Source organism: Bos taurus, chromosome 8 (assembly GCF_002263795.3).
Source record: "Bos taurus isolate L1 Dominette 01449 registration number 42190680 breed Hereford chromosome 8, ARS-UCD2.0, whole genome shotgun sequence".
Lineage (NCBI taxonomy): Eukaryota > Metazoa > Chordata > Mammalia > Artiodactyla > Bovidae > Bos > Bos taurus.
The window spans coordinates 105,811,964-105,824,415 of record NC_037335.1 but is presented as its reverse complement, the minus strand read 5'-3'; the positions used below and the strand labels follow the sequence as shown (position 1 = coordinate 105,824,415).

The window sequence follows — 12,452 nt, the reverse complement described above, 5'->3', positions numbered from 1 at the left end:
TGGCTCACCCATGTGGCAGGTGACCCTGGCTACTGGCTGGGACCTCAGCTGGGTCTCTTGGTACAGTACCTACTCGTGGCCTCTCCATGTTGTCTGGGCTTCCTCACAGCACGGCAGTTGGACTCTAAGAGTGAACATTCCAAAAGACATGACATGGAAGCTGCCAGCTTCGGAAAACCTGAGCCCAGAAATTGAAGCAGCAGTAGTTTGGTAAGCAGGTGTAGAGCACAGACTCAAGGGGAGAGAACCTGGATCCCGCCTTGTGCGGAGGAACATGTCAAAGATGTTTAGGGTCATGTTTTAAAGTCATCACAACTGCCTTCCTACTCTGTTTGGGAATAAGAGATTAAAATCAACTAACGTTAACCACTTCTCTTCCCAAACATGTTCTCACATATCTGTTTAAGTATGTACCCATTGATTAGTAACAAGATGACCAGTTAATCTCCTCACTGTCAGGACATACCAGCATCACTTATTTTTTTCCACAAAGAATGGGGGCGATAGCCTCTGGTCTCCAGCCTCTGGTTTCCAAGTCCTGCAGCTACCAGGACAACGAGTGATGGACATTTCCTGTAGACACTCTAGGGGGTGTGCAGATGGCTGTATGGCAGGCGGCTCAGGTAGATCCTATCTAAGAGGTCCAGGCCAGGCTCTAAAATACTATTTCTGTCTCTGCACAAGCCCTGCTCCGATGCCTTCCTTAACCCTTCCATGCCCATCCATCCTAGCTCCTCCTGACCAATTAAACATGGTCAACATGGGCTCAGGTACTAATCTCCCTACAAAACTAGAATGCCAACCACCCCCTTTCCTCCCATCTCTCTCTTGGGCCCTATTAGCATCTTACTTTAGATCTGAGTACTTCCAGGGCAAACAGGTATCCACCTACCCTCCTCCAAGCTGTAATCCCAAATGTCTCCAAAAGGCATTCTACCAGCAAACCCACCCCAACCCTCTTTTCAGTGACTCCAGAGAAACTGAATGTTTTTCAGGTGATCAGTTGCATTACTGTCATCTCTTTTGCTGGAAAAAGAAAAATAGCAAGTATACACATTCATTCTTTGGCCAAGCATCCTATTACCTATATCTATGGAATTTAACACATGTTTTTGGGACCCTATGATATGTTGACTCCTTTGCTTGCAGCTGGGGAGAGAGAGAGATGAATCAAATATATTACCTTGGCTTGGAAGTGTTCCCAGCCTGATAAGCAAGAAGTGCACATAAACAAGCAAATTTCAAGAGAATGTGAAATGTGCAAAAATTGAATGAGAGGAGAGAGAGACAGAATCTCCCGAGTGTGATAGGATCCTGGTGAACAAAACATGCCCTGGATTTTAGCAAGGAAACATAAGTGGGGAAAGGGCATTTTAGATCAAAGAGAGAGTATGAGGAAAGGCTTGGTATGAAGCAGTGCACTCCTGTAAGATCCTGTATGCTGGCGCCTAGAGCAGCAATGGTGAGGAGGAGATGGGAGAAGAGCCACAGGATGAACAGCAGAGGACTTTGAAAGATTAAGAAATAGAGGCCTCGACCAGAATGTGGTGGAGCTTTTGAAGGGGTTCAAGCAAGGTGTGGAGAAGGCAATGGCCACCCACTCCAGTACTCTTGCCTGGAAAATCCTATGGATGGAGGAGCCTGCTAGGCTGCAGTCCATGGGGTCTCAAAGAGTCAGACACGACTGAGTGACTTCACTTTCACTTTTCACTTTCATGCATTGGAGAAGGAAATGGCAACCCACTCCAGTGTTCTTGCCTGGAGAATCCCAGGGATGGCGGAGCCTGGTGGGCTGCCGTCTATGGGGTTGCACAGAGTCGGACACGACTGAAGCGACGCAGCAGCAGCAGCAGCAAGTAAGGTGGGTGGAGTAGCAGTGATGTTTTAGAAAGCTGGGAGAGGATGTGCTGGGAAAGGTCGGAGCTGGAAGGCTAGTTGAGTTTATGACAGTTGCCTAGAGAAGAGGCATTACTCACCCACACCAGTAAGACAGCTGTGGGGTCAGGTGAGAGAAGTTGGTTTGAGACATATGAGGTAGAGGGAGGAGCCCAGAGTAACCCCCCAGTTTCTGGCTTGGAGGTACCAAATCCATGTGAGATACAAGTAATCTTAGGGGAAGGAGAGCATCACACATACACATTTACCTGGCTTTATGATATCAGAGAAGGCAATGGCACCCCACTCCAGTTCTCTTGCCTGGAAAATCACATGGACAGAGGAGCCTGGTAGGCTGCAGTCCATGGGGTCGCTAAGAGTTGGACATGACTGAGCGACTTCACTTTCACTTTTCCCTTTCATGCATTGGAGAAGGAAATGGCAACCCACTCCAGTGTTCTTGCCTGGAGAATCCCAGGGATGGTGGAGCCTGGTGGGCTGCCGTCTATGGGGTCTCACAGAGTCTGACATGACTGAAGAGACTTAGTAGTAGTAGTAGTAGTATGATATCATTTATAAACTTGGTTCATGTCATTCAGAATTCCATGTGAACTTTTAATTCAATTTAACAAATATTGGCTGACTTATGTTACCTGCTAGAGACTGTATCAGGCACGAATAGGGAACCTGGGGGTAAAAAGGTAGTCTATTCCTTTGTCTCTAGAAGGCCTTTCATCTCCTTAACCAGTATGGCTTGAACAGCCTCAAAACCACGCTTATTAATACTGAATATAACATATTCATCAAGACTTGAGTGAGAAGATCAGGGCATCTTTGTGGTTACACAAACTAGAACCATCTCAGTGTCAAAAGTAGCAGACTTGGTGTCAGCCCCTCAGTATAACTGTCAATGGAAAACATAGCCACCGTAAGTATAGAATATGGAATTTAATTCATTGGCTTAGTGACTTTCCATTATATATAGATGATCCCAAGCATCTATCTTAAATATGGAGTGTCATCTTGAAGTTTAAGATTCCTAAGACATTGTCAGAATTTTTAGAGCTGTGAAGTCCTCTTCCTTTGCATTTCCATAAACCTCTGGCGTGAGTTACTTCATAACAGTTGAACCATATTAATTGTAATTGTGTATGTCTTCATCATTAGACTGTGAGTCCTTTGCAGTTCCCAGGAGGGCTTCCCAGGTGGCCCAGTAGTAATGAATCTGCCTGCCAGTGCAGGAGACAAAAGAGACGTGGGTTCAGTCCCTGGGTCGGGAAGATTCCCTGGAGGAGGAAATAGCAATCCACTCCAGTGTTCTTGCCTGGAGAATCCATGGACAGAGGAGCCTGGTGGGCTACAGTCCATGGGGTCGCAAAGAGTCAGACACGACTGAGCACAGGTAAGTCAAGTCCTCTGGAGTGACTAGGTCTTGTTCATCACCTTTCTTAGCATCTAGATGGCACATGGTACGGAGGAGGAAGTTCAGGGAATTAAACCTTTCAAAATAAAGCTTCTGTGTCCTCATTCTACAGATGGAGACATTGAGGCTTAATGGGAGAAATAACTTATGCTGAGTTCAACTAGAGAAGTAACAACAGGGTCAGGAATAAATCCCTGTTTATTTTGATTGCTTAACATTTTTGTGGCTGTTTTCTCATCCTGCCGGGCTTGGTTTGCTAGCTAATTAGCCAGAAGTTGGAAACATTCGCTAGCAGTGAGCAAGCCTTCATTGTCATGAAAACAAATGGCCATGCAAATGTAACCCTTAGCCCTGTATTAAGGACAGGATTTGTTTCTTAAGTCCCTTCATTTACTCGAATGCTAAGAGTCAACAATGCCTCCAGTGTAAAGTTTTATTTTCCTCTGAGAACACACGCAGACACACACACATGCACACACACGAACACCACAGAAGCACGTGGTACAAGCCGAGCAGCTGAAAAGGATGTTTTGGATGAAATCTTGGCATTTATTGTTCCTGTGTGACCAGAGGTAGTCAAGGTTGCCAGAATTCAGATGGACTTCAGTTCAAATCCCTACTCCTCCACGTATCTGTGAATGGAGATAGGACACCTATCTCAAAGGGAAATTTTGAGGATTAAATGGAGGAACAGAGTCATTTCACCGCTAAGTTGCTCTATTGCCATGAATGAGCCAGCTAGCCTTTCTGGGCCACTGTATGTGCATCTGCAAAACGGATTCAATTAGATGATTTACAGAGTCCCTGGAAGCTGGAACATTCTATGCTGCTTCTCCCTCGGGATCTATTTGGATTTGGGATGAAGTGTTGCAAGCACTGGAGACATAAGGAAGTGTGGACCTGAGCTGACGCATGTTGGCTCCTGCTGCCTTGCAAGGGCTCCCTGTCTGAAGCAGGCCTTTTATCAGCGTGCGTTTGAGCTCTGTCCACGGTTTGCCTGGCCGTCGCTGCAGTCCCCATTCTGTTCCCCAGGGTTTGGGAAAGAGCCAGTGGATGTGGAGATCCACAGGCAGGGTTTCTTCCCAAGAGCTGCTTGGATGGTGAAACTCACAAAGTCCAGAGAGATTTCCTGTTTTGTTTTTCACAAGCCCCAGTGACCATTGATTACAAAAACCATACACACACACACACACACACACACACACACACACACCAAAACAAAACACATACGCAAAACAGGATGTTCTCCCTCCTCCCTTTGCTGGAGTCCAGGGCAAGCTCTTACCATCTGTGTCACTTTCACCCATGCCTCTGGATTTCCCCATTGTGATAATGAAGCCCTTAGCTGTAGCTGGAGATGTTACAGGATCATAAGCCACGAGCAGTTTTACATGCTAATTCAAGTAAGGGGGAAACTGCGAATGGAGGAAGGAGAAAGTCTGACAGTGACCTCCTGCCAGCCCACCTGGTTTCTGCCCTCACGAGAGCGCCCCCCTCTGGTGCTGAAGGAGAACAGACGTTTATTCCTAACATCAGTTGACTTGTAGGCAAGTGTTAGTCACTCAGTCGTGTCAGACTCTTTGTGACCCCGTGGACTGTAGCCTGCCAGGCTCCTCTGTCCATGGAATTCTTCAGGCAAGAATACTGGAGTGGGTTGCCATTTCCTTCTCCAAGAGATTGTTCTAACCCAAGGATGGAACCTGGGTCTCCTGCACGGGCAGGCAGATTCTTTACAGTCTGAGACACCAGGGAAGCCAACTTTAGGTAATGTAGCAATATCAAACCTTAGTAAGGACAATGCTATTGTTGTGTGCCAGACTCTGACCCACATAAATTATATACAAACAATGAATGGGATATATTTATACTTTAAAAGTTGTTCATTGGGAATTTTTAGTTTAAGTTGGCATCCTGTGTTTTTATTTACTGAGTCTGGCAATCCTACTTGGAACCAACCCCGCTATCCCAAGTAGTTAAGTAGAAAAGACCTATAATTCTGAGTCACAGAGGTCTGGGTTGGGATTCTCTTTTCATCATCCGCTTGCTGTGTGATCTTGGGAATACTACTTCACTGCTCTGATTCCTAGTCCTCACCTGTAAATGAAGATTGTAGAGTCTGTTTCTCAGGACCGTTGTGAAAATTCCCCTTTAATTCCCTTAAAGTATCTTACACTGTGTGGCTAGGTGCTTCCTGAACACCGTGCGTGCACGCTAAGTCACTTTGGTCGTGTCCGACTCTTTTGCAACCCCATGGACGTTAGCTTGTATTATAGTTCTTTTTTATTTCTTTGGGTCGCTATTCTTAATTCGGGAGACATTAGATCATTTCTTCATCCCTTAGGAGAGAATATGAGAAAGGACATAGGGCAGGAATAATCGAAGCCTTCTCATCAGAGGCCTTGAGAGGACTGTGTTGGAGGCTCACACGATAGTGTTCCTGTTGCACGTCTTCTCCTTCTAGGTCTGTGTTCTTTGCTAAGGAGGCACACCCACATTACATGAATGTGCTGTGCTTGAGTCTTTTGACCAATGCAAGATGCAAAAAGTGTCACCTGGGTAATCAAGTGTCCTTAGTAGTAGGTGTTGGGAAGCTTTAAAAAGTACACAGAAAGTAAAAAATCATTAAAGAAAAGAGAAAGGAAGAAAGCATGTGGAACCTGTTACCTGGCAAAGAATAAAAGATCAACACTCTCTGGAATCCCCAAGTTTAAAGAAGAGCTGTCAGACATTCTGAATCCCCAGTGCCATGCAATGGCAGTACAGATGGAGCGATTAAAGCAGAAAGCATGGAGCTTCCCAGGCGGCTCAGTGGTAAAGAATCCACCTGCCAGTGCAGGAGATGTGGGTTCTATCCCTGGGTCAGGAAGATCCTGGAGAAGGAAATGGCACCCACTCCAGTATTCTCGCCTAGGAAATCCCATGGACAGAGGAGCCTGGCAGGCCACAGGCCACGGGGTCATGAAGAGTCAGACATGACTGAGTGCCTGAGCGCACACGCAAAGCAGAAAGCACATCTGAGCCTAAGCGTTATGATCAGTTTTTCAGTGTCCATTAATTTATTTAATAAATCTTGACCGAATAAGTGTTCTCAGTCTCATGAGAAGACTCATGTGGATAAGGCGTGGCCTGTGTTCTTGGTGAGATCAGAATCTGTTGGGTGAGACGGGCAAATGAATGTGTTGGTTAGCTGTGACGCAGCACGCTGTGGTGTCTGGAAGAGAAACCTGCTTCCAGGCCTAAAGTCAAGGTAAGGTTCCCATAGAAAAGAAGGGTGTATTTGAGAACAAAAGAGCAAATTGGTTTCCAAGATGGTGGTGGGGTTGAGAGTACTCCAGTAGAGAGGACAGGGTGTGTTTTTTTAAAAAAGAGCAAGAGACAGTGAAGCACATTGTAATTAAATAGAACATTGATCACCACTTAGAACAAGGGTCAGCAAACCAGTGACCTTCAGAATGAATCAAGCCTGTCAGCTGTCTTTGTAAATAAAGTTTTACTGGAACTCAAACATGCCCATTCATTTAAACTATCGTTTATGTTGCTTTCATGCTGCAAAGGCAGAGTTAAGTAATTGTGGCAGAGACTGGCCATAAAGCCAGAAATATTTACTATTTGGTCCTTTGCAGAAATGCTTTGCTATCTCCTGATTTAGAAAACACTTTTCCTAGACAGGAATTCAGTGTTGATGGCCATGGTAATGGTTGCATAAGTGTGGATGGTAGCATGCAAAGGAAAATCAGGAGTGGTGAGAGATGAGACCATGGAGGTGGTCAGGAGCTAGAGCAAGGGATTTAGAGTTTGTCCTGAGGGCTCTGAGGAGTCTCTGAAGGTTTATAAGCAGCATGGTGAGGTGGTCAGACTGCTACAGCAAGCAGTGTGCTGAGGTATTAAAGAGGGCAGGGTTTGGAGCCAGACCGCCTTGGATCAGATCCCAGCTCCATCAGTTACGAGCTCCCTTCAGTTACCAGAACCTCAGACAAATGACTTACCTTCTGTGTCTCAGTTTTCCAGTTGGTAGAATGGGAGATAATAAGAGTTATTTTTTATTATAGCTATTGTGTGGGCTAGTGAAGGTGAAATAAGTCAGCATAGGTGGAGTGTCAGGCCCAGGGGAGGATCTCACGGGATGCTATTACTGTTCTGCCTCAGTGATCACTCTGCTACTGGGTAGGGAATGACTCAACACAGAAGAACCTGGTGCTAGAATGCTAGGGCCTTAGGCAGGAGATGGTGCCCTGCGCCCAGGAGGACAGTTCTGAAGCTCGGGCCACTACCGGCGTGGCTTCTGGGACTGACTCTCTCCTCTCCACCATTGTCATCATCCTCTCTTTTGTTCTCCTTTGTTCCAGGCCTTCAGGAGTGCACTGATGAGCTCTTACTGGTGCTCGGGGAAAGGGGATGTGATTGATGACTGGTGCAGGTGTGACCTCAGCGCCTTCGACGCCAGTGGGCTCCCCAACTGCAGCCCCCTCCCGCAGCCGGTGTACGTATGTATGGGCCCCCTTTCCACAAGCTCATACGCCTGTCCTGCCAACCCAGGCCATGGCTTTCTTCTCCTCTCAGGATGCTTCACCAGAGGCCTGAAGTCTCTGGGGGCCTGCTTCCTCCTATGCAAAAGCACGGAGCTTTGGCAGAACAAAATCGTGGCTCAGGGGTAGACGCTTACACTGCAGCATGTGCTATTTTAATAGCACCAAGCCATCCATCGTTACTTCTTTTAACCCATCCATTCGGCAAAAGTTTACTGGATGCCAACTACTGCTTTGTCAGGTCCCGTGTTGACCACCAGGGCTACTGAGATAAAGAAAGGGTAGGACCTTTTCTAAGGAGCTTCTGTTATTCATTCATTCAACAAATAAGTTTTGAACACCTGCTATGTGTCAGACACTGGAGAATTCACTAATGAGCAAGACAGGCCCAGTGTATGCACTTAGGGAGCTGACCATTTAGGGAAGGGGACAGATGGCAAAGCAAAAACAGAAGCAGCGTACCATTTAAATGTTTAAATAATGAAAACATGAGAGAAAAAGAAAAGATGTGCTAATGGAGAGAACAAAACGGGGAGGCTGTAGTTGGAGGAGAGGGAGATAGCCTGGAAGCCTCTCTGAGAAGACCTGAATTAGAGTCAGGCTTGTCAGGCAGCCAATGGCAACAGACATGGTTCAAGAAAAAGACAGAGCGCCTGGGAAAGCCCTGACCTGGGAAATTCACCATTTGAGGAAGTAGAGAAAGGTCATCACGATTAGGGGAGTAAGGTTAAGAAGGAGGGTGGAGTGGGGAGCAGAGGAAATCAGGGCAGGAACCAATACTGAGGATCCCTTGTGAGACAGTCATTGAAGAGTTGGCGGCTATGGTGGAAAGAGAGAAGGAATCTGGGCTGGGGGACATGGAAAGTCACCGTCGTGTTTCTGTCCCCAGCTTGCTGTGTGACTTTATGCAGAGCGTTCTCTTTTCTGGACCTTGCTTTTACTTCTATGAAATGATGGGATTGCACTTTTTCTCTCAAAGGACCCTCCCCGTTCTCACCTTCGAGCATTCTGTTATTTCTTCCTTTATAAAAGGATTCCTGCCCTCTGTGAGGGGTTATTGATTTAAGGATAGTGAAACATTGACTGATATACTGGGGGACTGAAGAGAATGTCAGGGACGCTGGAAGATACTGTATTTGAAGGCACTGCCAATTTAATTGACAATGAAGCATCATGGAGAAATAATTTAAACAAATGGCAAGCTAATCGATTTTCTGTGGGCACGTACTGTGCACTTGGATTAATTTACTGGATTCCACGTGGATCCTGAAGGGTAGCTCTTCTTATCCCCATTATAAACAAGGAGACAGAGGCTGAAAGAGGTGAGATTAGTTGCCTAAGTATATGCAAAGGGTTACTGGTGGGTTGAATCCAAGTTTGAAACCAGACTGAAACCCACACTTTTAATCTGGACACATGCACACTTCCTTGGGGCCCAGACAGTACTGGCTGGCAAAAAACCCCCACCTTCCCTGTCATCCCCCCAGGCTGCGGCTCTCCCCAACAGTAGAGCCCTCCAGCACCGTGGTCTCCTTGGAGTGGGTGGACGTTCAGCCAGCTATTGGGACCAAGGTTTCTGACTATATTCTGCAGCACAAGAAAGTGGACGAGTACACAGATACAGACCTCTACACGGGTAAGTAGAAAGCCCAAGGCTTCCTCTTTTGTTGAGATGGTGTGACAGAGGAGGGCAACTGGGATTATCTAAATATCTCTGCACACTTGGTGTTTTCTGAACTGAGAAGGCATCGGGAAGTGTCATTGTTTGGTGTCTGTGACCTCATGCCCACACCTGTGTGCTTTTGGTGTGATTTTCAGCAGGGGAAGGTAGCAATTTGTACTTGGAAAGAAAATTCTGAGTCTCTAAGTTGGATCCTCAAAGTCGTATACTAAGGTGTTAGTTAATTCAAACAAGGATATGACCTTTTCTACTTGGAAGGGTCTACAGGTTACCTTTTTTGAAGACCTTGATCTGTGAATATGTTATCTCTGGGACTGAGATAAAGACATTCGAGGGATTCCCGTTTCCACTGTGATGTCCTGAGACAGTTGTCTTTCGTGTTGGGGTGGAGGATATGGAAATCACCCAGACCTGCGGAAGAAGATGAGAAAAGTGGCTCCTGAGTGCTTTGTGGCCAGTCACTCAGTTGTCTCCGACTCTTTGTGACCCTTCTGTCCATGGGATTCTCGAGGCAAGAAGACTGGCGTGGGTTGCCATTTCCTCCTCTAGGCCTGAGTGCTTTGAGTATTCTTAAAGAGTGTACAAGAGGCTGCTTCATCCTGAAGGTGGATCTGCAGAGCTGGTCTGGCTGAGGGCAGGTGGGGAGCCTGGATCTGTGGGAGCTGGACTTGAGGCTGGGCCACGAGAGCAGGCCTGGCGCTGGTGAGTGTCAGGGGCCTGGGGCCATGGGAGCCAGCCTGGTTCTGGGGTGGGTCGAAATCTGGAGTTGGTGCTAGCTGACCTCATGCTGGGCCCAGATGGAGCCCTGGGTTCAAGGATAGATCACCTGGGGGCCTTTGGAGCTGGCAGGTGCCAAGGTGGCATGGGAACCTGGGTTCAGGGGAGCCCACAGGGAGCCTGGTGCTACAGAAGCTGCACGGGCCCTGGAGCCAGCAGTTGCTGGGTTGAGCCAGAGGCCTGGATCCACACAGACATCTGCTGGGAGCCGCCTGCAGCCATGAGAGCTGACTCTGGAGTGCAGGTGGAGTGGGCCTCAGTTTTCTCTTTCCTTCCATAGGGAAAGTCGCAAAGAGTCGGACATGACTGAGCGACTTCAGTTTACTTCCATAGGGATGGTTCTGTCTCTGTACTGGGCTGCTCAGGCCTGGGGAAGAGGTTATAGGAGTAACATGAATCTATCTTTCTGACCCTCCTCAAAGCATTTTTTTTTGTTACTTTTGTGCTTCACCTGGGAGCTACACTCTCTATTTACCTAGAAACCTTAGTTCTTGTGCGTCTGTTTCTGTGCATGGACAGTTATTCAAATTGATATGTTGGTTCAAATTGTCCCCACAGTGCTGTGATTCAGATGGATGGATTCAAATCATTTTTCGGTGGAGGTGGTTAGAAGGATGATGGGGTATTGGGGATAGGGGGAGAGAGGCAAGTGGTAAAAATTCTTAGGTGACTGTTTTGCTGATAGTAGTCGCCGAACAATTACCAAGTCTATTTTGATAGATCAAGTCATGAATACCAGAGAGGTCTGTGACCTTCCCAAAGTCTCACAACTGGTCTGTCTTGCTCCCAACACAATGCTTGTATCTTTATTTTTTATATTTGATGGTAAAAAGCTGAATGCTAGTTTGCTGCTTTGCTTTAATTAGAAAATGAATATTGAGTTATGTGTGCCATAGTTTATGTTGCTTAGTTTGTTAATATGGTAAATTATATTGATACATCTTCAAACGATAAAAAAAAAAACAAACCTTGCATTCCTGGAATAAATCCCACACAGTCATGATACACTATCTTTTTTATATATTGTTGTATTTGTTATGCTTAAATTTTATTTAGATTTTTGTATTCTTGTTTGTGAGGGGTTTTAATCAGTAGTTTTCTTGTAATGCTTGTATCTGTGTTGCTGTCAGCATAACTCTGGGCTCTCAAAAAAATTTGCAAGACACTTTCTTCTTTTTAATTTTCTCAAAGAGTTTGGGTAGAATCTGAGTTTGGGTGATATAGTTTTAAAAATTGTTTGGTAGAATTCACAAGTGAAATAATCTGAGCTTGGAACTTTTCTTGGTTTAAATTATTAATTTAATTCTCTGATAGATATAGGGCTACTCAGGCTATGTATTTCTTCTTAACTGATTTTGGTACCTTGTGTGTTTTAAAGGATTTATCCATGTCATGTAAATTATAAAATTTACTGGAAAAAAAAAAAAAACTTGTTAGTGATATTCTGTTATTATTTTAATATTTATGGAATTTATAGTGATGTCAATCTCTTATTCTTGATATTGGTAATTTCTTTCATCTCTCCATGGGATTTTTAAGGGAAGAATACGGGAGTGGGTTGCCATTTCCTACTCCAGGGGATCTTCCCAACACAGGAATCAAGCCTGTGTCTCCTACGTCTCCTGCGTTATCAGGCCGATTCTTTACCACTGAGCCACCTGGGAATCCCTATGTTCTTAAAGAATCAGGTTGAATTTCACCTATTTTCACTATTATTTTTCATTTTGTTGATTTCTACTCTGATCTTTGTTGTGTTTGTGTTTTTGTTTTTTTCCTTTTGATTATTTTGGATTTTGTTTGTTCCTATTTTTTTTGTTGTTAATTTTAACTTGGTAGCTGAAGTTGTTGATTTGAGATTTTTCTTGTAAGACATTCTAATTTCCCTTTAGTTTTCTTTTTTGACCCTTGGGCTCTATAGATGCATGGTACTCAATTTCCAAATATTTGGAGACTTTTTAGATATCTTTCTCCTCGAGCTTTAATTTGATTCTACTATGTCAGAGTACATGCTTTTTATGACTTTAATCTCTAATTTTTCTATGTTATTTTATAGTGGAGTAGGGTTGATTAACAAGTTGTGTTTTCGGTGTACAGCAAAGCGATTCAGTTATACATATGTTCAAGCTCTTTGCCCATTTAGGTTATTACCAAATACTGGGTAGAGTTCCCT

General features: G+C 45.2%; 1 protein-coding gene across 5 annotated transcripts in view; it reads left to right on the top strand.

Moving 5' to 3' along the window:
• ASTN2 (astrotactin 2) overlaps positions 1 to 12,452 on the top strand; it is a 1,047,916-nt gene that overhangs the window by 866,163 nt on the left and 169,301 nt on the right. For all 5 annotated transcript variants that reach the window (XM_024996359.2, XM_024996356.2, XM_024996355.2 and 2 more), the window contains 2 exons: positions 7,645 to 7,778; positions 9,312 to 9,460. In XM_024996359.2, coding sequence (XP_024852127.1) covers positions 7,645 to 7,778; positions 9,312 to 9,460 — 283 coding nt within the window. The remainder of the gene's footprint in view (positions 1 to 7,644; positions 7,779 to 9,311; positions 9,461 to 12,452) is intronic.